This window comes from Larimichthys crocea, chromosome II, assembly GCF_000972845.2.
Source record: "Larimichthys crocea isolate SSNF chromosome II, L_crocea_2.0, whole genome shotgun sequence".
Classification (NCBI taxonomy): Eukaryota; Metazoa; Chordata; class Actinopteri; family Sciaenidae; genus Larimichthys; species Larimichthys crocea.
In genome coordinates this window covers 1,050,542-1,074,453 of record NC_040012.1, presented here as the reverse complement: position 1 = coordinate 1,074,453, position 23,912 = coordinate 1,050,542, and the positions used below count along the sequence as shown (strand labels likewise).

Genomic DNA, 23,912 nt, shown 5'->3' with positions numbered 1-23,912 from the left:
TAGCACTGCTGTGTTTTATCTAAGTTAATGTAAAATTTAAACAGATTTAGAAATCATGACAGGTTTGATCGCCTCCTATTTGAAAAACATTATGAGGGAGCTTTTAATTTGAAAGCTTCGACAGCGACGCTGCCAAAATAAAAGTCAGCCCAACAGTTCTGTGGACGACAATACCAGAATGGACATTACACGAAGCAAGAGTAGATCTAAAAATACGGGACATCAAAAGTAGAACAGATGAAAAGTATGGGGAATATATGTACTTATATACAGACGGATCAAAAGAACCAAGAACAGGAGCAGCAGGTGCAGCAGTGGTGGGTCCTAGTCATAATAACAAAGTATTAAAAAGATCATTTAAGTGTATATGCAGTGGAACTATGTCAGAATCAGAATCATCAGAATCAGAAGTACTTTATTAATCCCCGTAGGGAAATTGTTTTTGTTACCGCAGCTCCCAAACGGTAAGTGACAGCAAGAAAACAGTAGTAAGAAAACAAAACTTTAACAATATACCCTATAGAATATCCTACTTTAAACAATATATACACATGTATAAATAACAGTTAAATAGAAGCAGTGACAGTAAAAAAAAACAAAAAAAACAAGTAGCAGTGAGGTAACAGTGAGATATGAGATAGTTTAGTTTTTGAAATAAATAACAGTTAAATAGAAGCAGTGACAGTAGATTAAAAACCAAGTAACAGTGAACTGTGCAATATGTAAATCAAAGCCTTATACAGAGTTTAGTGGGAGTTTAGTGAGCAGTTGTACAGGCTGATGCTCACAGGTAGGAAAGACTTCTTGTGCCGCTCTGTGGAGCATCTTGGTACCAGCAGTCTCTGACTGAAGCTGCTCCTGAGTCCAGCAGCTCATGCAGTGGGTGGGAGTCATTATCCAAGATGTCCTGCACCTTAGACAGCATCCTCCTTTCCAACACTATGTGCAATAGTATTGGCAATAGAATGGGTGGAGGACAGGGCGGATAGGAAGATAATCATATGCAGCGATTCAATCTCATATATTATATGAAAATAATGTTGAGAACATCCAGATTAGCTCAGCAGGGGAGGGAAATAACATCCATGGCAAAGGAGGCAGCAAAGAAAGAAGAGGTGGAAATGAAAGTGAAATGATCAAAAGCAGAAGGGAAAGTTTAATATGGAAAGAAATAATTAATCAATGGAAACAAAATTGGAAAATCCAGGAGAAGTGTTAACTGTTATTTATATAAACTACAGGATGAGGCAGGTGAGGTGCTGTGGAGGTATCAGAGTGGAACAGGTGACCATGAGCAGACTAAGAACAGGTGGAGCGTGTGATGGTTGTCATGGAGATGAAAGAGAGGAAGAGATGATGGAGACAGGAGCAGTGAGAAGAGTTTAAAGAGTGTAATGAAAGTGGAAGTGTAGAGAAGGAGGAGAACCATCAGGAGATCTCTTTTAATTAACTGGGTTAATTTAAATAATTCAAAAAGTAAATGAAGTAGTGAAGTCCAGCAGGGGGCGGTGTGTGCAACTGTGAGGATGCAGACTGCCGTAAAACACCAAAGAAGAAGAAGAAGAAGCGACACAGGAAGGACTTTTATTTCGAAAGGTCCCGACAGGAAGTGAAGACGAGCGTTAGCTCCCGGTGCTAACGGCTAATCGGTACCAGGTGATTAAACGGCGTGACGTCACGTCTGACGAAACGTTTGTTTGATTTAAACCGACTTTGAAGCCCGGATACATACCGGATACATACCGGGATACATACCGGGATACATACCGGGATACATACCGGGATACCGTTAGCCACCTAGCGGGCTAGCGCGAGCGTTCGGTTGCCTGGCAACAGACCGGAAGCCAAACAAACCGGGCTCGCGGCTAACAGGTGTGACCGTCGGTAAAGTCTCCGGTGTGACCGTCGGTAAAGTCTCCGGTGTGACCGTCGGTAAAGTCTCCGGTGTGGCCGTCGGTAAAGTCTCCGGTGTGACCGTCGGTAAAGTCTCCGGTGTGGCCGTCGGTAAAGTCTCCGGTGATGGCGGAGGACGGCGGCAGACGAGCGGACGAAGAGGAGCGCGGGCCCGGCGCGGCTCACCAGGTGTTCGCGGTGATGGAGTGTCTGCTGGAGAAGCTGAAGGTGCTGAACTACGAGGAGGAAGTCCTGCACAGACACAACATGAAGAACCTGTCCAGGTGAGCTCAGCTGGTCACCTCACAGGTGTCCACGTCATGACTCATGGACACTGTACTGTGGCTCGGGGGTTCGATTCCCGGATCCTCCAGGCCCAGGTACAAACGCTACATGAAAGAATGTGATGAGGTGAGAGGACAGATGTGAAGGAGAGGAGATGAGGACAGATGTGAAGGAGAGGAGATGAGGACAGATGTGAAGGAGAGGAGATGAGGACAGATGTGAAGGAGAGGAGATGAGGACAGATGTGAAGGAGAGGAGATGAGGACAGATGTGAAGGAGAGGAGATGAGGACAGATGTGAAGGAGAGGAGATGAGGACAGATGTGAAGGAGAGGAGATGAGGACAGATGTGAAGGAGAGGAGATGAGGACAGATGTGAAGGAGAGGAGATGAGGACAGATGTGAAGGAGAGGAGATGAGGACAGATGTGAAGGAGAGGAGATGAGGACAGATGTGAAGGAGAGGAGATGAGGACAGATGTGAAGGAGAGGAGATGAGGACAGATGTGAAGGAGAGGAGATGAGGACAGATGTGAAGGAGAGGAGATGAGGACAGATGTGAAGGAGAGGAGATGAGGACAGATGTGAAGGAGAGGAGATGAGGACAGATGTGAAGGAGAGGAGATGAGGACAGATGTGAAGGAGAGGAGATGAGGACAGATGTGAAGGAGAGGAGATGAGGACAGATGTGAAGGAGAGGAGATGAGGACAGATGTGAAGGAGAGGAGATGAGGACAGATGTGAAGGAGAGGAGATGAGGACAGATGTGAAGGAGAGGAGATGAGGACAGATGTGAAGGAGAGGAGATGAGGACAGATGTGAAGGAGAGGAGATGAGGACAGATGTGAAGGAGAGGAGATGAGGACAGATGTGAAGGAGAGGAGATGAGGACAGATGTGAAGGAGAGGAGATGAGGACAGATGTGAAGGAGAGGAGATGAGGACAGATGTGAAGGAGAGGAGATGAGGACAGATGTGAAGGAGAGGAGATGAGGACAGATGTGAAGGAGAGGAGATGAGGACAGATGTGAAGGAGAGGAGATGAGGACAGATGTGAAGGAGAGGAGATGAGGACAGATGTGAAGGAGAGGAGATGAGGACAGATGTGAAGGAGAGGAGATGAGGACAGATGTGAAGGAGAGGTGATGAGGACAGATGTGAAGGAGAGGAGATGAGGACAGATGTGAAGGAGAGGTGATGAGGACAGATGTGAAGGAGAGGTGATGAGGACAGATGTGAAGGAGAGGAGATGAGGACAGATGTGAAGGACAGATGTGAAGGAGAGGTGATGAGGAGTTAGGAGTCGACTGCTCTTAGACTACGTCATGAAGCGACGGTGAATGTTTTTGACGTGATCTGTGGTAAAACTACAAAGTCCAGAAGATGGACTACAAAACGCTCACCTGAGACCCTTCCTTCTGTTGGTAGCTGGTGTGGTCGCTCGCCTCCTGTCCACTCATATAAAGATCATGATGAATCAGTGATGGCACCGTCATGATGATCTGCAGGACGGGCTGTGAGAAGCTTTGCAAAGAGTTAGTTTGGAGATCTTCGATACTCCAACATGAAATCCAAACTCGTCCATCGATACGAGGTCTCCGTCCTGACCGTCTCTCTGTCCCTCAGACATTACTTCGTCTCCAGTCCGTACCTGGCGTTCAACTCGGGCGAGCAGTTCTACATGTTCACCATCATCGCGGCGTGGCTCATCAACATGGCGGGCAGGCCGTTCACAGAGCCTCAGGAGTACGACGAACCCAACGCCACCGTGTCCAACATCCTGTCCGAGCTCAGGGCGTTCGTGAGTGACACACACACACACACACACACACACACACACACACACAGTGATGAACATGTGTGACGCCCCCTGCTGTGTCTGTCAGGGTGTTAAAGTGGACTTCCCGCCCTCCAAACTGAAATCCGGTTCGGGTGAACACGTCTGCTTCGTGTTGGACCGCCTGGCTGAGGAGGCTCTGAAGAGGAGGGGCTTCTCCTTCAAAAGGTGCAGAGCATCCAAAGGTTAAAGTTCTGGTTCTGAACCGTCATCCAGGAGAAATCTGACTGTGTTCTGACCTCCTGTCCTTTGTCTGTTCTCTGTCCTCCAGACCGAACTACCCAACAGAAACCACAGAAGAAGAGTCCGTGGTCGAGGACAACGCGGAGCTCACGCTCAGCAAAGTCGAGGAGGAGATGATCGTAGGTGTCCCGTCATCGCGCGTTTAAGTCCGACTGAAGCAGCTGCCGCGCCGTACATCTATTGAGTCACGTGACCGCGAGTCGAGCTGAATTTACCGATCGCCGTCACAGATTTTTGGTCTGACTGTCCGTGAAGGTGTTTTGTGTTTCAAAATAAAAGACATTAAAGAAGAAGCTGAGGTAACGATACACTCAGCTCACGACTCGATACGGTTCACGGTTTCTTTGTTCACGATACGATTTCTTTGAGCTACAGACAAATTATAACTAAATAAAATTTTCTTTTTATTTGTAGGAAAAAAAATCTTGACGTGCTTTCTTCCCAGAAACTCTCAAACAGTTTGTGTTCTCTTATAAAATTAATAACGGCGTGTTCTGCTTCTCAGAGACACTTTGACATCGTTAGATACACAGACCCTGCAGGAATTCGCGATGTTGCGATTTGCAACTTCAACGCAACTTCAGTGAATCCCCGTGAATTCAGGGCGGTGTTGCAATTTTGACCAATCACCGCGATTTTTCCGCAACTTCCGCGCAGTCTGCCCGGGGGAATCAGGTCAGGGACGGTCGCACGGTGTGGGAGGATCCCCTCGTGGGACCTCTCCCCGACGCTGGCTGACCCCCACCGGGCGACCGGCTCTGGGTCGGCTTGGAAAGGCTCGGGGGCGAAGGTAGCTTTACAGCGCCCGCCTGCCCGGACCTCGCCACTTCCCAGGGCCGTGGACTTAGTGCTCGCTGCGCCCTCTCCGGGGCTTGCCCCCAGGGACAGGGCCCCCTCGCCCCCGGCGCGACTGTCGAATCGCAACTTATCGCAACTTTCACTTCCTCCCGCAACAAAATTGCAACAAAAATGTAAAAAGCACTGCAGTTTTTTTTTTAAAACCTCATGCAACATCAGGCATTTTAGGCCGCAACCATTTCAAAAAAGGCCGCGAAATCCTGGTGGGACTGGAAACAGGAGAGCGTCCAACAGGAGAAAAGGTTTCTAAACTCTCGTCGTCGTACGTCGATGTAAAGGGATAAAAACTGGCTTCACAGAAACTCTCAAACAGTTTGTGTTCTCTTTATAAAAAGTTCAACTTACATCTTAAACAACAGAACACATGACAAATATCTGCTTTCTTTAGAAACAGTCTCACAGTAAACTGCTGTTAACTGCCGTGATGTGCAGTTTATGCTGCTGCATGTTCAAGGATTCAAGGAGTTTTATTGTCATTACAACACATGTAAACATGGGATGAAACGAAATTGGTTTCCCCTGGTCCCGGAGCAGCCCGATATCAAATATAAAATATAAAAAATAAAAATATATATATGTGTGTGTGTGTTCCACACAGCTGATTTCAAGCTGCTCGGTGCGTCCTCTGTTTCAAAGCTGTTTTCTACCGTCCTCTGTTTCTTCCCTCGCTCTGTCTCCGTACCTACGTAGTGACGTGAGTCACGTGACTTGACGCCTGACGCTGAACAAATGAATCACCAACCAGTGACTTTTTAAGATAACGAAAGAAAAAAAACACATCCTACTTCTCTCGCATTCGCAGAGAATCGCGATTCATTTTTTTCTGTCAGCCGATGCGAGTCGTCACGCATCTGTACCGATTTTTAATCGTGTCACGATGCATCGTTACAGTAAAGAGCTCCCTCCAGATGAAGTCCTGCTATGTTTGAGATGTTTGCTTTAGTTTCTGAAGGGTTCTCTGCAGCCTCTTCAGAACCAGCAGAGCAAACACAGACGACGGCTTCAGTGTTTTTTAGACAGACAAAGATGTTCTGATTTCGTCTGAATGAAGTTTGTTTAACGAGCAGATGAAGCTGACAGAAACGAGCGGCCAGATGTTTTCATGTTAAATCAGGTGTTTCAGACAGTTTGAGCTTGAGCTGACTTTGAGGTGGACGGCTCAGAGGTTTGGTGTCTTTACGAGCTCCGTGAGACAAAACGAGGGAGTTTAATTAATGAATGTTTGTGACGAACATCGGCATCAATAAAAACTTTGTGCTTGAGTTTAAAAAGATGTAAGTCTGTGATTCTGTGTGATGTCAGGAGGAGCCCGATGAGGACGAGGAGAACGTCATGGACCTGGAGGCTCTCAAGTTACGGAGCACGCACACCGTGAGTTCACCTGACGACGTGATGCGTTCAAAGACGCTCAGACCGCTCGTCTGTCGACTGTAAGTGTGAATTCTGCGAGACTTTAACCGGGTCGACTTGTCACTTCTCCGACAGGAAGCAGAAGCATCCTCCAAGCCGGACGAGATCCTGGAGTCGACGGTTGATGCAGCAGAGTGGAACCTGGAGGTGGAGCGAGTCCTGCCCCAGCTCAAAGTGACCATCAGGACGGACAACAAGGTACACCTGAGCACCACCTCCACCTGAGGGGTGTGAATGTGAGCGCGTCACTGAGTCAGGCGTCCAGCTCCGTGGATGAATAAAGTTTGATTTGAAGTGTGAGCAGGTGATGGGTGGACAGCAGCAGACCTCCTCCATGTATCTCCTCTCCTGAACCCGGTCTGTGTGTCCGTCTGCAGGACTGGAGGATCCACGTGGACCAGATGCATCAACACAGAGACGGCATCAAGTCGTCGCTCAAAGAGGCCAAGGTGCGTTCACTGACCCGGTTCAACGGCAACAGCAGTGAGTTAAGTCAGCCTGGCAAGATGGAGACACATGCTCATCAGACGTTCTCTGGCTCCTCCTGAAGGATCCTGAGGCCGGTGTCTCCTGATCAGAGACCCGAGTCACCTCCACACTGAAGTCTACCCTCTTTCATGATATCACTTCTTTGTCTTGTCTGCGGTCTCTGCAGAGCTACCTGGACAAACTGCAGGAGGACATCGGGAAGACTCTGGAGAAGGTGAGCAGCAGAGAGAAATACATCAACAACCAGCTGGAGCATCTGATCCAGGACTACCGCGGCGCTCAGGCCAAACTCAGCGAGGTAAAGCTCAAAGCCGAAAGAAAACCGTGACGGCTGATCTGACCCGAGGGTTCATCACTAAATGTTGTTCTCCACCAGGCGAAGGAGCGCTACCAGCAGGCCAGTGGAGGAGTGACGGAGAGGACCAGAGTCCTGGCAGAGGTCCGTGAACACATCACACTTCACACTACATGGAGCTTGAGACAGAAACGTCTTCACAGTCTTCACAGCGTCCTGAAGCTTCTGTGCTTCTGCTGGTGAAGATACCTGACCTGCACGACGCAGCTGCAGTGACGACTGTGAACAGTCTGTGAACTTTGTTTCAGATCAGCGAGGAGCTGGAGAAGGTGAAGCAGGAGATGGAGGAGAAAGGCAGCAGCATGTCTGACGGAGGTGAACCTGTCTGTCTGTCTGTCTGTCTGTCTGTCTGTCTGTGTGTCTGTCTGTCTGTGTGTCTGTGTCTGTGTCACTGACCTGTCTGTCTGTCTCAGGGTCTCCGCGGATCCTTAAAAAGTCTTATTTTAAAAATGTGTCTTAAAAAGTCTTAAGAAGCATTATATTTCACCATTTTCTGAAGTATGGCATTAAATTTCACATGGTAGGTATTATTTTTCATTCAGGTAGCCTATGGTTAATAAAAAAACATATCGCTGATTTTTTTCTGCGCTAACGTGTTGTTTGTTATCAAGATGCTGAAAACTCATAGAGCCGTTGTTTGTCTAATAGCACTGGAATCACACCGCAGGGGGCAGTGTGTCGCTTTAGCCATGAAATGGAACAGACGAAGAAGTGGTTGGAATAAGCGGCATACGTTCAACCTCTCTGGCATACAGGAACATGAACCGAGATGGGGAAATGCAAGATCAGCGACAAGTGGCTCGAGGCGCCGAAATACAATAGTTGGCTAACAAAAACAGCGTCGGAATATGATGCGCGATGTAAATTATGTCGGAAAGACATCAAGTTGGGAACAATGGGCTGTAGTGCCCTTGACGCTCACATGAAAGGGGAAAAGCACACACGCTATTCTGCTAGTCAGGAATCAACAGTCCCCCTGCGAACGTTCGCCACTACAGGCACTAACGCAAGTGCAAGGCCAGCTGTGCCTTTCATATCTCCGGGCCCCAGCACAAATGCTTTCGCTGCATTCGCTCCAACCGCTACGTTAAAGGCAGAAATACTTTGGGTTCTGCAGACGATTACCCGACACCACTCATACACTTCAAACGAAGATGTGGCCACTGTCTTTCGGGCAATGTTCCCCGATTCTGAGTATGCCAAATCGTTTACTTGTGGTAAAGACAAGACATCATATCTAGCGCGATTTGGTCTGGCTCCATTTATCAAACGTGAACTTCTGTCTACCGTCAATCAAGGCAGCTTCGTCATCATGTTTGATGAATCTTTGAATCGAACCACCAAACGCAAGCAGCTCCGGTTCAACGGCAACAGCAGTGGAGTTAAGTCAGCCTGGCAAGATGGAGACACATGCCATCAGACGTTCTCTGGCTCCTCCTGAAGGATCTGAGGCCGTGTCTCCTGATCAGAGACCCGAGTCACCTCCACACTGAGTCTACCCTCTTCATGATATCACTTCTTGTCTTGTCTGCGGTTCTGCAGAGCTACCTGGACAAACTGCAGGAGGACATCGGGAAGACTCTGGAGAAGGTGAGCAGCAGAGAGAAATACATCAACACCAGCTGGGAGCATCTGATCCAGGACTACCGCGGCGTCTCAGCCAAACTCAGCGAGGTAAAGCTCAAAGCCGAAAGAAAACCGTGACGGCTGATCGACCCGAGGGTTCATCACTAATGTTGTTTCCACCAGGCGAAGGAGCGCTACCAGCAGGCCAGTGGAGGAGTGACGGAGAGGACCAGAGTCCTGGCAGAGGTCCCGTGAACACATCACACTTCACACTACATGGAGCTTGAGACAGAAACGTCTTCACAGTCTTCACAGCGTCCTGAAGCTCCTGTGCTTCTGCTGGTGAAGATACCTGACTGCACGACGCAGCTGCAGTGACGACTGTGAACAGTCTGGAACTTTGTTTCAGATCAGCGAGGACTGGAGAAGGTGAAGCAGGAGATGGAGGAGAAAGGGCAGCAGCATGTCTGACGGAGGTGACCTGTCCTGTCCTGTCTGTCTGTCTTCGTTGTGTGTCTGTCTGTCTGCTGTCTGTGTGTCTGTCTGTGTGTGTGTGTGTTCACTGACCTGCTGTCTGTTCTGTCTGTGTGTCCACTGACCTGTCTGTCTGTCTGTCTGTGTGTGTCTGTCTGTCTGTCTGTCTGTGTCACTGTCCTGTCTGTGTGTGTCACTGACCTGTCTGTGTGTGTCACTGACCTGTCTGTCTGTGTGTCTGTGTCACTGACCTGTCTGTCTGTCTGTCTGTGTGTCTGTGTCACTGACCTGTCTGTCTGTGTCACTGACCTGTCTGTCTGTCTGTCTGTGTCACTGACCTGTCTGTGGTCGTCCTTCAGCTCCGGTGGTGAAGATCAAGCAGAGTTTGACGAAGCTGAAGCAGGAGATCGTTCAGATGGACGTGAGGATCGGTGTGGTGGAGCACACGCTGCTGCAGGCCAAGCTCAAAGAGAAGTCCAACATGACACGAGACATGCACGCCACCAACATCCCCGAGCCGGCCGCCGGGTCCTTCGCCTGAGTCCACGTCCAGGCCGTGACACTGCACGAGAACCGAGCGTGTCTCAGGATGTCTCCGCTCTCTTTGTCCTGAATGTCACTGATTTATTTCTCAGGTTCAGTTTTCATGAATAGTATTTGGCATCATATTTTGTGTATGAAAATAAACTTTGATGGAAAAACCTTGAAATGTTTTATTTGAACATTTAATCTCCTGAACTGGACGACGAACATGTTTAATGTGTTTGTACGACATGAACGTGTAAAGTTTGAAGCTCCAGCCTCGAATCTCACGTTCACAAATATTATCCACAACCTGACAGCTGATGGGAAACTCTTCTCTCCCATCGTTCCCCTGTGACCTGAATGCAGCATCAGTGTTACAGGTGAACAAACTGACGTCATGTGACACGACAGATGTTTCAGTCTGTCTTCACTGATGCTGTTTGAAGCTGCCAAAGTCTCTGTGAAGTTCCTCCATGTCTTCCTGCAGTGAACATCACAGCAGGTGAACAAGTGAAACGTGAAACCTGATGAGCGACACAAGAGGGCGCCTTCATCCTGGTAAGCAGGTAAGTCGTGGAGGCTGAAGCTGCTCAGCTCACTGTCTGCATGTTTTAGTAAAGAACGTGTTTTTAGGCTCATACAGACGCTGATAATCAAAGTGCATTGTGTCATATGTTGAATGTCTGAATATGAATGTTTTCCAATGTGCAGCAGGTTTGAGCTGAGGCTCACCCACAGCTCTGCTCCTGCTCCTGGAAGGACTCAGCTCTTGATAAGCCCTCCCTCTTCTTCCTGCTCTCAAACACAGCCAGCTCCTCTCTGCTCATGTTTCCTTGTTCCCTCCCCCTCGGATCTACAGTTTGAAGATGGGTGAAACCAACATGTGCTGACGTGTCAGCTGACAGGCCGCATGTTGTTGAGATCAGAGCTCAAACTAGTTTCATTTCTGAGGAAGTCAAACTCAGACAGACGTAGACGCAGAGAGGAGAAATGGCGCAGCAAGAAAATAAACTGGACCAGGAAACCTTCTCTTGTCCGATCTGTCTGGATCTCCTGAAGGATCCGGTGACTATTCCCTGTGGACACAGCTACTGCATGAACTGTATTCAAAACTTCTGGGATGGAGAGGATGAGAAGAGAATCCACAGCTGCCCTCAGTGTAGGCAGACCTTCACACCGAGGCCTGTCCTGAAGAAAAACACCATGTTAGCAGCTTTAGTGGAGGAACTGAAGAAGACTGGACTCCAAGCTGCTCCTGCTGATCACTGCTATGCTGGACCTGAAGATGTGGCCTGTGATTTCTGCACTGGGAGAAAACTGAAAGCTCTGAAGTCCTGTCTGGTCTGTCTGGCCTCTTACTGTGAGAAACACCTCCAGCCTCATCATGATGTAGCTCCATTAAAGAAACACAAGCTGGTGGATCCCTCCAAGAAGCTCCAGGAGAACATCTGCTCTCGTCATGATGAGGTGATGAAGATGTTCTGCCGTACTGATCAGCAGTGTATCTGTTATCTCTGCTCTGTGGATGAACATAAAGGCCATGACACAGTCTCAGCTGCAGCAGAAAGGACTGAGAGGCAGAGAGAGCTCGAGGTGAGTCGACTAAACATCCAGCAGAGAATCCAGGACAGAGAGAAAGATGTGAAGGAGCTCCAACAGGAGGTGGAGGCTATCTTATTATCTGAGGGGAACAGAAAAGTGACATTTATGGAACAACCTCAGTCTTATTCTAGTCACCCAGACAGATTCACTGTATATCGTCAGGTCCTGAGTAGAGAGAGTCTGACTGGACGTTGTTACTGGGAGGTGGAGAGGAGAGGAGGAGTTTGTGTAGCAGTCACATACAAGAACATCAGTAGAGCAGGGAGCTCAAAAGAATGTGGATTTGGACGCAATGACAAATCTTGGATGTTAAATTGTGAAAAAAACAGTTACACATTTTGCTTCAACGAAGTCCGCACTCCCGTCTCAGGTCCTCGGTCCTCCAGAGTTGGAGTGTACCTGGATCACAGTGCAGGTATTCTGTCCTTCTACAGCGTCTCTGAAACCATGACTCTCCTCCACAGAGTCCAGACCACGTTCACTCAGCCTCTCTATGCTGGACTTTGGTTTCATGGGATGTTTTCTGCTGGACGTACTGCAGAGTTGTGTAAAGTGAAATAGACAGAAGTCATTTAAGGGTTAAATTCTGTGTTTACTCTTCAGCTCATTCTGTCTTCATGATTGTTGTGACATTTCTTCACTGCACAGAGATCAGCTGTCAATCAAACATTATGGGCGGTACTTTGACATCTCGTCATTCTGTAAATGTTTCTTTAGGTGGCGCTGTTTGTGAATATTTGTATTGATGTGTTTGTATGTTGTTGTCTCTCTTCCACTGCATGAGTGTGACGACAGGAAGCAGCGGACCTTCCTTCATCCTACATGTTTTGATCTCACTTTGTACATTTGGACACAAATCTATGATTCGTTTATTAATTATTAGTGTAGCTGATGGATGTGCGATATAATATGGGATCATATTTGTTTGATTACAAAAACCTGGACGTAGTCTCCGTGACGTCCCCGCAGACTGTCTAAAACCTGGACGTAGTCTCTGAGACGTCCCCACAGACTGTCTAAAACCTGGACGTGGTCTCCGTGATTAAAAAAACAGCAGTGGACAGCTGACTTTGATCTTGTCTTTAATGTCTCAGTGGTCCCTGAAGGCAGCAGTCTGCTGTTTAATGAATCAGATGTGAAAATGAGTTTTAAAGTAATAAAAATTAATCAGTTTGACACAAAACAACAGAGACAAAACACTTTTCTGTGTGCTCGATCATAAAATCAACCCTGATGCAGGTTTCTGTCCTCAGATGTCATTCCAGTGAAATCCACTAGGTGTCCCCAGCAGAGAAATCCCTGCACTGAAATCCCCACACAGGAAGTTGTTGTTTTTACCATCAAAATAAAAGCGACACAGAAGAACGTCAGTTAGGAACAATTCAAAACTACAAAGATGAGATTAGACCTGATGGAGGCTGTAACACTTACTGATGGACACATGCACATTTGCTTTATTATTTGTATTTTATTAGTTTTTGACGTATTGTCAATCAATAATCAATTACATTCATTTCTGGTCATTAATTAGCTTAGTAAGGGAACAAAAGAGTACTTGAAGTGATTGTGCTTGCACAGGGGAAGCCTGTATCTCTTCCCGGACTTAAGAAGGACGTATTCCCCATTCAGCCCATGAGATCTGTCTGATACGACGGCGTTTGCCTGTCTGATAGTTGCCTGCTCAAAAACATCCTGTGGGTTGATGGGGGGGCATCACGTCCATAATCTTACCTGCAGTTTTGACTAGGTTTGAAATCTCGGCTCTAGATTTAACTGTGAGACTGGACCAAACCAGCAGGTGATACCATAACGAAGAACTGACTCAATCGTTGCTCTGTAAAAGATGAGCATAATGTTTTTGCTCAAAAAATGAAGGCGCTGGTGGATTCTAGCGCTGACATTGGCCACCTGAGCACGCCAACTAAGGTCACTGCCTACCTGTACTCCCAGATACTTAAAACTTTTCACTGGGTCCTGGCCACCGACAGATCTGGGATCCAGCAGCATCTCTACTGTTTTTGTTGTGTTAATGTGTAGCAAGTGCGAATCACACCAATGAACAAACTCGTTGACTCCCACTTGGTGCGTATCTAGATCATCGTGTTTAGTGAGCAGACTGAGAATGACAGTGTCATCAGAGAATTTAACTACATACAAGTTTGGCTCAGAACTCGCACAATCGTTGGTGTACAGCGTGAACAGAAGAGGGGAAGTAGTAGTAGAATTGAACTTGACCTGTTGTGGTCTATTGGATAAAAACGAGTGGTACCACCTGACTAAAAAAGGGTTTAGCTCCAGCTGAATTAATTTCTTAAGAAGAATGTGTGGCTGGATAAGATTAAACGCAGAGCTAAAATCAACAAAGAGAAGTCTGGCATATCCAGCAGGGTTTTCTAGTGTTTAAGGACCAGATGCATTATAGTTGCTATAGCATCAGTTGTGCTACGGTTCTTATTGTATGCAAATTGGTATTTATCAAGTAATGGTTCCACTTATGTACGAAGTTTCCTTATCATTATCTTCTCTAATGATTTAAAAAACATTTGAAGTTATGGCTACAGGCCGGTAATCATTGTCCTCCTGGGGACTGACCTTTTTAGGTATGGGCTGTCGTATATTCAGTGGTGATGCAGTTGAAGATGTTTGAAGAGAAACTGTCTTAGTTGTATAACAAGTTTATTACAACAAGTTCAGCATCGTAGCAAGTAAAACGTTACTTGGAGAGCTCCTGGCCGAATGATGAGACTCTCCTGACCTATATGGGACAAGCCTCTTATATAGGTAGGTTACACCCCCAAGCCATACAATTAAAATAGTTCGCGCCAAAACATACAATGAAGTCACTTAAGTCAAAGGAACAGATAGACCAAAGAACTTCCTTTCCCAGGAAAGACCACCTGAAGGCCTAACCTTTGACCTGCCCCTATCCATCCATTCAAAGGAAGTCATTGTCTTATCTATACATCTGGCAGCGGTGCCCACCTGGTGGCTCTTTGGCACCCCTATCCAAATAACCTCTGACCTGGCATTGGTCAAGATAACAACCCATGACTAAGCAAGTAACCCATATGTATATAATAGTATCAACATTAGTATGTGACTATGCATCTATGTGCAGACACCTCAGGGCAAAATAATGGATGTCTTCCAGAGTTTAGGTATCCTGTGAGAGTCTATGGAAAGTTGGAATAATTTTTGCCATGCCGGAGACGATTCCTCCGCAAAAGACTTCAAGATAAAAGCAGACAGACCATCCGGTCCTGTTGCCTTCTTAGTATTCATAGCTTTAAAAGTTCCAGTGACAGTTTCTAACTGAATCTCAATTCTATCCACATTAACACAATATCACAATAATATTTGTACTAATATGATGTGTTAGGACCTGAGGTGGGCTGAGTGACGCCTAGTTGCTCAAATAAGACGCCCACCTGTCAGTCAAAGCGTCCACGCTCTTAACCCTGCATAACTTTAAGCCTTAATATAATGTGAACAGGTGAGTTGTATATAAATTCACCCTCAGTACAGTTGTCATGAACGGGGAAATTAGCTACAGAGACCAAAACTGTTTTTTGTACCAGGCTGTAAACATGTTTATTTCTGCTGTGAAGTTGGACATTTGAACATGGGGACTTATGGAGACTGACTCACTTCTTCTGGAGTCTTGTTGCTGTATAGGTTTGTTGTTGTGCAAACTTGAACTACTTTACATACTGTATAATATTTACAGTAAACGTGTGTAATACATTTGAACTCACTGGTTTCCAAAGAAAAGAACAAAGGTGACACAATGGCAGCTGGTGATGCTCCTGTGTTTGTAGTCCTCGTCTCTGACAGCTCACCTTTTACAGACAGTCGAGGATTTCATCACTGAAGATGAAGAAGATGACATGATTGCCTTTATTAGTGGTTGTTGGGCTGACTCACTTCTGGAGCCAGCCTCAGGTGGACGTTAGAGGAAGTGTGTTTTTTTGGCACTCCTGTGTCGGCTTCACTTCACAGCCACAATATATATATATACACATACATATATACATACGTATATATATATATGTGTGTGTGTGTGTATATATATATATACACATATATACATACATGTATATGTGTGTATATATGTTTATACATACATACATATGTATATATGTGTGTGTATATATATATATAAATATATATTACTATATATATTATTATATATATATATATATATATATATATATCCATATATATATATATCTATATCTATCTTATCGAGCGAGAGCGAGGAGACGAGGTGAGAGAGAGAGAGAGAGAGGAGATGCTTCTTAAATCTTGTGGCTCGTGCTTTACTTTGAAATCCCTCACCGGAATAACATGTGTTGTTGAATATTTTAACTTGACAGCTGTTGGTGTTTCCGGTGTGCGGGCGGGGTTCGGTCACAGCTGAGGAGCTGAAATGTTTTTATCCAGCTGAAGAAGAAGAAACGAAAAGAACAAAACAAAGAAATAAATCAGAAAGAAAGATTTCTGCGTTTTTCTTCACTTCCGGCAGAGAATCCTGCAGGACAGTCAGGTGAGTCCGTTACGTCACTTTGTCTTTGTCTCTGGATTTGAACTGACACCAACACAAACATCTTTTAAATTTAAAATTCATATTTTTATTATTTTATTTTGAAATAATTTCTTCAGAATTACATTTTTTCAGATTTGTTCATTTTTATTTTTGTGCAGCTCAAATTGAAACACACACACACACACACACACACACACAGTGACTACTAATGGACACAAAGATGACAGAGTGTCGAATATTAAAGATGATAAACACACAAACATCTGTTTATTTTATATTATTATTTCTGAGCAACTCTGATTTAATTAAACACAAATGTAACATCTAAATACTGTAGCTGTGTGTGCTGGTGCAGCTGCTGATGGAGCTGCTGATGGAGCTGCTGATGGAGCTGCTGATGCAGCAGTGGTTTGATCCATCCTTGTGTTTCCTGCTCCGCCTTCTCCTCCAACATCATCAGCTCCATCAGAAGCATGCTGCTGCAAGGCATGCTGGGAAGCACAGACACAGGAACAGTCCAATGAGACACACAGAGGGGGGTTCATGGATGCATGTATGAGCAAATATAAAGAAACACAATGTCATGAAGAGAACAGGGCTCTTATTTTGAAATATTCTGGAAATAATAATAATAATAATTAAAATATCTTTTAAATATTTCTTCAAATATTCAGATCATTGATCTGAATATTTGAAGTCGACACACGTTTGACTAACGAACACAAAGCTCTTCGTCATAAGTCTCTATGTTATTTATTTATTTTCATATTTCCTGAACTGTGAAGACGAAATGTTTATTGTAAACCCTTAAACATGTCCTGGACAAAACCTGGACGTAGTCTCTGTGACGTCCCCGCAGACTGTCTAAAACCTGGACGTAGTCTCTGTGACGTCCCCGCAGACTGTCTAAAACCTGGACGTAGTCTCTGTGACGTCCTCGAGACACTAAATCCTGGACGTAGTCTCCGTGACGTCCACGCAGACTGTCTAAAACCTGGACGTAGTCTCTGTGACGTCCCCAGTCTTGATTTTCTTGGTTTGTTGTTTTCGAGCTTTTTTAAATCACGAGAAGCATTTTTCAGTTGAAACAGAGACAATGAGACGGAAACCCTCCACCAACACCACCAACACCACCAACACCACCAACACCACCAACACCACCCCTCCCTCAGCTGCCTGCATTCACTGTAACACAGAGAGTCTCTGTCTGCAGCACCAACAGACGCTGACCCACTTCAACCGTCCACTTATCTTTTATTCACCACAACAGAACGACTGCGACGTCAGCTGTTTGTTAGTTCCCATTGAAAGTTTCCAACTTTGAAAATTCCTGGATATTTTTAACCCTAAAAGCATCGACGCTGTCGGGGGATAACATCTAAAAATCTTTCTTCTTATTCTTGTAAACTTTCAGATTCGGTCCCTGAGCTGTGATCCAGCTCAGAGATGTCTCACCGTCAGCTGGTTTCTCGTGACCCCACAGTTCAGGTTTCTTTCAGCAGACACGGGGTTAACAGGAAACATGAGCTCACAGTCACAGCCCATGTTTTTCTTTCGCTGCAGGATGTGAGCGGAGCAACGGCAACGACAACTGCTGAGCTGAAGACACGACCACACCGAGCAACACGGAGGTTAAAGGTGACTTTAACCTCTGCAGGCCGATCACTTTGGATTCGATTTATTTCAGCTCGCACGAACTGGATCCAGGCTGTTAATCCCTGAAGACTGATCAGGATTCACTGACCGGAGATCAGATCAGGGAGGAGGTGGAGTCCAAAACGTGGAGTCCTGTTTGTTTGTTAAAAAGTGCAGTGAGCAGCTGTCTTAGGAAATTAATGAACTTTCATGATTTAAAATGAAACTTTATATTTGAAGTTGTTGCTTTTCTTTCACAGATTGCGACAGAAGACGTTCAGCTGCAGACAAACATGGCTCTGTTCTTCTCCGGAGCTGTTACAAGTACGTCACCATCTACAGCATTAACGTCATTTACATTTGGTCATTTGGCTGTGGCAGTTGTAGAGCGGGACAGATGTATCATGTGCAGCTGTTGGTACTGAGGAGGTTTGTGAAGGTAGAAACTGGTAGGACGTAACAGACGAGGACAGTTTGGATTGTCCTGAGCGTGGACACTTTCCAAACACACAAAGAAGACGAGGAGCCGCTGAAGCAGAAATCATTCTCTGCTCTGTGAGCTGATCAGCTGTTTTTGTTTTTCTTTGTCTTGAATTTCAACATTTAATGTGAAGTTAAAGTTTTAATAATCTGGAAAACACAGAAAATCCAGAGACAAACTTACTTTAATTTGAACATTCTTCATATTCCTTCAAATAAAATGACAGTGATGACAAATCAAACTCTAACACACATTATCTAGGAGCCAGACTCAGCTCTGCCTTTAAATTAAACACCGGTTGTTCAGAATCAGATGTAGTCGATGGAACAAAATAAAGAAATAATTTTTCCCAATTTAATAAATTTAGGCAACATAAATTCAGTTTAGAGTCCTGTAATCTGCCTTTGTTTAAACAGTTGATGTTTCCATGCATGTCCATAACAGGGGACCCAGGTTTGAACCTTGTTGAACGCCACATTTCAGATGAGCTGCTGAAGAACTCGTTTCATACAGCAGAATAAAGTCTTAAGGGTCTTAGGTTGAACTGAAGGCAAACTGTGAACAGATGTTAAGAAAGTTTTTTTTAACTAATTGCAAGAAAATTTTACAATATTTAGTGTTGAACTTTTTGTTCTAGATGTTGATATTTCCTCATGAATTTAAAGACTTTGTTTAATGTTGAACTCAGCTTTGTTCATTTAACTGTGCTGAATGTATTTCATGACTAAAATCTTCTTACGAGGTCTTAACGGATGTGTACACGGAGGTTTGTGGACATCAAACAACCTGAAAGAATTCATTCAAACGTCGCGCTCACACGTTTTATCTCTAACAGAACGCTCCCTGTCTGTCACATTCCTGCAGAGTTTTTATGAGCGCCGGGTCAGCTCAACTCGTTCAGGCGAGTGAGTTTCCCAGGCGGACTTCAGGAATGTTCTCCGGCTCTTCGGCCTGATAAAAGTCAAGTCGTCTTTATTTAGAAACGCCGACATGTTTCAGGTCTAACCTCTCTTCTCATTTCTGCTGTTCAGGTTCGCCAGTTAAACGAAGGCTGCGGGCCAATCACGGCTGTCAGAGGTAAGAGCGTCCACCTCTTTCGCCGTTTGAAGGTGTTGAGTTTGTTTCTATGAATGAATGGCTGATCATGTGTTCAGGTTCTGTGCATGCTAACACAACTGAAGTGTTGGAGGCTTCACACTGCCGTCCCTCATGTTAACCTCCCGTCTGTGTCTCCTCCAGCCTCGACGTGTCCCTCCTGTCCCCTGACTCCTCGTACGTCTGTTACTCGTCTGTGGACGGCGGTGATCCGTGCTCCTGCCGCCGCTCGCCGCGCCTCCTCACCAACGGATACTACAGCGTCACAGAGGACAGCTTCTCCTGGGACGACGACGGCAACGTGTCGCTGACTCCCTGCAAGACCAACGTGTCCTACAAGGAGAACCTGGTCAGGTGAGACAGACTTCATTTATACACAAGCACACATGTTCTTTAAAGTCCGAGTGGAAACACACACACACACACACACACACACACACACACACACACGCACACACCCTCTTCAAACATCTATCTTTATAGCGATGAGCTCATTCTCAGCAGCCAATCAGAGCGAGCGGTTCGCCGCATGTCGAACAGGTTTAAAGTCTGTAAATTCCTCACGTCTGACATCTGCTGCGTTCAGGAGCCAGAGTGTGATGTCATCTGTCACGGTTGCTAGGAGACGCCAGTGTTATTGAAACCTCCATCATCAACATGAGAAAGTTTCTTTGTTCTCTTGCATAACGTCTAAGCTCGCTCCGGACGAGTGACACCGAGCAGCAGATCGTGACAGAAGCGCGTGAACGTTTCTTCTTCCTCGTCCTTCAGGGTTTTCCGGCGCAGGCGGCGACCTCGCAGCTCTCTGGTCCGCCTGCTGAGCGACGTGACGGAGAGCTGTCAGTCCTGGCTGGACGAGAAAGTCTTCAGAGGCATGTTTGGGACAGGACAGACCCAAAACCAGAATCTGGACCAAGACCAGGACCAAGAAATGGACCAGGACATGAGCAAGATCGACCAGGAGGGCCCGACCACGCTGGACGAGTCACGCTGGTCTGGATTCAACAGCACCGAGCTGGACGACAGCCGAGGCTTCACTTACGGTCGGTTCTCGGTCAGTTCATCGCTGTGAGACGTTTTTTAAAATCCATGAATTTAAATTTAAATTTTTACATTTTCAGATCACACCGAGATCCCGCCCCCTCCTGACAAAGTGGCCCCGCCCCCGAAGCTGCTCATCCAGGAGGAGATTTGTTCTGAGATCTGTCAATCAAAGGAGCGGTTCACCCAGTCGCTGGGTGGCCTCTCTGAAGTCCCGCCTCCCTCACCTCTCTACACCAACAGCTGCTGCCAGGCGTCACCTGAGCGCACAGGTGAGCGGCGACGCTCTTCATCTCCTCTCGTGTGTTTGTTTGAGATCGTTTAGTTTTGCTTTTGTCTGTTTTAACGACCGGCAGTTTGCGCGGGGTATTTTATTTTGAAAATCCATTTTCTGTGTCTGGCTTCTGTTCTCTGTGTAGATTGACGCGTGTCACGCAGTTTGAATACATGGAACAAAGAACAAACCTCCAGAGTTCCTCTGACGTTGGTTTGTCTGTCTGTTTCAGGGTTAACGATGAAGACTCTTCTCCTTTTCATCTTCACCGTCTTCATCTTCACTGCTCTGTGCTCAGGGTAAAAAATTCAAACACAATAAAAATGATTAACGTCTCCATGGAAACACGTCAACAATTCAGCTAAAAGTTTAGATCTGTTTGTTTTCTGAAGCCGGACTCGCTGCTTTCACCCCCGCAGGTGTCTGCTGTGGAGCGCGACCGTCACATCGACCGTGTTCGCGATGATCGCGACATTCATGAGTAAGTATCACGTAAAATTAGACGGACACACGACTGTGTGTCAACATCACGGATGTGCTGATGAAATATTCTCTGAATAACTGAAATGAGTTCATTTTAAAATGTTTCTATCCAACATCTCACTAAATATTGGTGAAATCTTCACATTAAATTGTACAAATTTAACGATCTGGGACTTGTGGCTGATGTATGAGCTTCGTGTTTCTTTCAGTCATGACAAAGTCGGGTCCGATGGGCGAGTGGAGGAAGGCAAAGACGGAGGTGAGTCAAAGATTTAACGAGATTGGTCTCATTTCAATTGACAGTGAAGAAATAAGAAGAAGAATTATTCATGATTCTGTTTTTCAGGATATCACATCAAGAAATGAGTAAAAGCGGCGGGAGACTGGAAAAGCTACGGGGAAAAAGGTGTGATGGGACTCAGTAGAAATATTTAACATTTCACTGTCAGCTGTTTGCATGTAAGTCGCACTTAAAGGACCAATTTAGAGTGAGCTCCAGACGCTGCACAGAAACACCATCGATCAGGACGGCTGCAGTTTAAAACTGAATTAAAGTCCAAATAAAGCTGCACGTCCTCAAACAAAGCTTTGTATTTCATCCTGACGGGTCAGTTTCACACAGTTTTTCCATGTTTGGAACGTCAGACTGACTCTGTGTCATGTTTCCTCTGTTAAATGTTGGAACCATGATGCTTCAAATCGACGTCATGTCTGGACTTTCCCGACGTTTAAAAGCTGAATGTGTGTTTCTGTTGAAAAGCTGAAGGAGCTCATAAATATGGGACATGAGTTACTGTAGTTTAGCAGCTATACAACATAAAAAAGTATCTTTCAATATAAAATGTACCTGATGTATTTTTCAGTGTATCTTTTTGTTGTTATGGTGGAACTTGGCTTTTTTGGGCTGTCCAAAGTGACCAAACCGTCCAAACTTCAGGACAAATTCAGGTCCAACAGCAAGAAAAGAATAAGCGCTGTGACAAACCAAACTTCTTCTCATCTATCTGCAAGTTTGAACCACAGGAAACTGACTGAAGAGTTTTATTTCAAAATAAAATCAATTAAAAAAAGCACAAAAATATGAAATATGTTTTTTGGCACTTTAAAGCTGCACCAGCTCAGAGTTTATTGTGAAAATCTGAATTCTGGTTTTCTGTATTAGTGAATCAGATAATCAGATACCTCATTTAAACTCCCAGTCGTTGTGACATTGTACAGCTTTAAGAAGAATCTTCAGTATTACATTAAATAATTATTAAATGATCGTTTTGTGGTAAAACTCTTCAGCTGTTAAGTGCCTTCATATCGGCCAGCAGGGCAGAAATAAAAGAATAAAACAGGGAAGTTTAAAATGCTGCTGAAACATTCAACAGACCTGCTCCACTTTTTAAACAGACATACGGAGTGTTTGATTTCACCCGTGGCGTGTCACAGACGGGTGGAGTCTTCCCAGAATAAAACTCGTATTTTTGAAAGTTTGGCTGCGTTCAAGCTAAATCACTGTGAGGAAAAACATGAAGCTCTCTGAGTTTTCATGCCACTTTACATGCGCCAGCGGCAATTTTAAAGGTCACGTATGAACGCGGCAACAAAACTAAAACAACTATGTACAACTCCTGTGTGAGTCAGGTCTGTCTCTGTGTGAAGGTTCAGACTTCTTCACACACGTCATATATAAGCAATAACTCAAGTATGAGCTGAGTCGAGTTTTAAAAGCTCAACCGTGTTCAGGGAGAAAATCTTTCATTGACTATTATCTACTATCCCCATACTGATTATTCTGACATATTCCAGGAAGTTCAGCGTGCTGCTCCTCCCTCAGTTTTGGTTGCACATACACAAAAAATTTATCAAAACGACCGTCTCAGCCGGGAATGGTGAGCTGTGACTTTTCTAAACATTTTGCCAAACGGTTTTCCCAAAAATCACCAAAAACCACGCCAAAGTTTACAATGGGTGTGTATTGGTAGAATGTTCCAGAGCTAGAGTGGAGAGGGAGAGAAACATTTGTCAAAAAATACATTCGTAAACGGCTCTCGTAGCCACAAATGTCACTCTACAGAAATAATTTCTACATAGAAACGTAGGAAAATTCGTGGGCTACGCAGCGATATCACTGCTGAAGCTGTCAGACTTATAGTTTTGGCGGGAGACGCACTGATGCTCCAGGATCACCCACCGACAGCCCCATCTACTCCCATGTAAACTGGAGAGCAGAAATTTCCCAAAGGAGCATGGGGCACCTGTTCTTTCTCTCTCTCCCCAGGTCACATTTTTTAACTTCACACACTGAAATTCAGCATTCACATGGTCGACAAGATGAGGATGCTCACGGTCATTTGGGCTTTTTGATACCACCTACCGTTTGGCATTAGTGTCCACTAGTTGGAGGGGCTTCATTTAGAGATTTTCTGTGTCTCTCAGCAGTCACTCACACACAGACAGAGCACAGCTGCAGTTAGTTGCTCTGACCTGCAGCTGACCCTGGTTGCTCGGCAACCTCAAGCTGCCTTTGACTGACTTTATTGAAGTCTCTGTGCTGCTGCAGTGTCAGTAATAATGTCTGTCAGACACACTCTACATTTATTTACACATTTTCTAGTTTAAAACTCACTGCCTCCCCTAAAAACTCTCAAAATATCTAATCAATGCAAACAGTTTGTATAGATCAGTTATTGTTCTGCAGCAGGAGAAGAGAAATAAATGTTTTGAGTACTGTACGGCTTTATAAGGTTTATAAGGTCTGACTTTATAAAGATTTTCAAATTCAATCATGTTTGGGCCTCAAACTACGCCAAGACTTTTAGAAGAGTTGAAAAAGGA

At 45.3% G+C, this 23,912-nt stretch overlaps 2 protein-coding genes across 8 annotated transcripts; both read left to right on the top strand.

Annotated features, from left to right (window-relative positions):
- Window positions 1-1,558: 1,558 nt before the first annotated feature.
- ift57 (intraflagellar transport 57 homolog (Chlamydomonas)) lies at window positions 1,559-10,109 on the top strand. Of its 4 annotated transcripts, none has more exons than XM_027288273.1 (12): window positions 1,579-1,913; window positions 2,010-2,177; window positions 3,802-3,976; window positions 4,062-4,180; window positions 4,284-4,374; window positions 6,416-6,484; window positions 6,599-6,721; window positions 6,901-6,972; window positions 7,179-7,310; window positions 7,389-7,451; window positions 7,616-7,682; window positions 9,767-10,109. In XM_027288273.1, exons 2-12 carry the CDS (start codon window positions 2,020-2,022, stop codon window positions 9,946-9,948), a joined length of 1,251 nt encoding a protein of 416 aa, XP_027144074.1. In that variant the 5' UTR covers window positions 1,579-1,913; window positions 2,010-2,019; the 3' UTR covers window positions 9,949-10,109. The 4 variants fall into 4 exon arrangements, with proteins under 4 accessions (XP_027144075.1, XP_027144074.1, XP_027144072.1 ...); XM_027288271.1 differs by having other exon boundaries at window positions 1,962-2,177; XM_027288274.1 differs by lacking the exon at window positions 2,010-2,177 and having other exon boundaries at window positions 1,559-1,656.
- Window positions 10,110-15,901: 5,792 nt separating this feature from the next.
- On the top strand, window positions 15,902-23,128 carry tmem71 (transmembrane protein 71). Of its 4 annotated transcripts, none has more exons than XM_010752852.3 (11): window positions 15,902-16,080; window positions 17,644-17,718; window positions 17,976-18,039; window positions 19,228-19,273; window positions 19,436-19,645; window positions 20,063-20,334; window positions 20,413-20,604; window positions 20,839-20,905; window positions 21,026-21,087; window positions 21,299-21,348; window positions 21,436-23,128. In XM_010752852.3, the coding sequence occupies exons 3-11, from the start codon at window positions 18,009-18,011 to the stop codon at window positions 21,457-21,459; spliced, it is 954 nt and encodes a 317-aa protein (XP_010751154.1). In that variant the 5' UTR covers window positions 15,902-16,080; window positions 17,644-17,718; window positions 17,976-18,008; the 3' UTR covers window positions 21,460-23,128. The 4 variants fall into 4 exon arrangements, with proteins under 4 accessions (XP_010751154.1, XP_010751153.1, XP_027144093.1 ...); XM_010752851.3 differs by having other exon boundaries at window positions 17,644-17,846; XM_027288292.1 differs by having other exon boundaries at window positions 17,644-17,886.
- Window positions 23,129-23,912: the final 784 nt, after the last annotated feature.

Excerpts from the sequence above, each read along its gene's own strand:
- ift57 (XM_027288273.1), top strand. The coding sequence starts at position 2,020 with ATGGCGGAGGACGGCGGCAGACGAGCGGACGAAGAGGAGCGCGGGCCC. Across the intron at positions 3,977-4,061 it reads TGTCCGAGCTCAGGGCGTTC|GGTGTTAAAGTGGACTTCCC; the intron begins GTGAGTGACACA and ends TGTGTCTGTCAG. Across the intron at positions 6,973-7,178 it reads CGTCGCTCAAAGAGGCCAAG|AGCTACCTGGACAAACTGCA; the intron begins GTGCGTTCACTG and ends CGGTCTCTGCAG.
- tmem71 (XM_019257769.2), top strand. The coding sequence starts at position 18,009 with ATGGCTCTGTTCTTCTCCGGAGCTGTTACAA. Across the intron at positions 19,274-19,435 it reads GCCAATCACGGCTGTCAGAG|CCTCGACGTGTCCCTCCTGT; the intron begins GTAAGAGCGTCC and ends TGTCTCCTCCAG. Across the intron at positions 21,088-21,298 it reads GATGATCGCGACATTCATGA|TCATGACAAAGTCGGGTCCG; the intron begins GTAAGTATCACG and ends TGTTTCTTTCAG.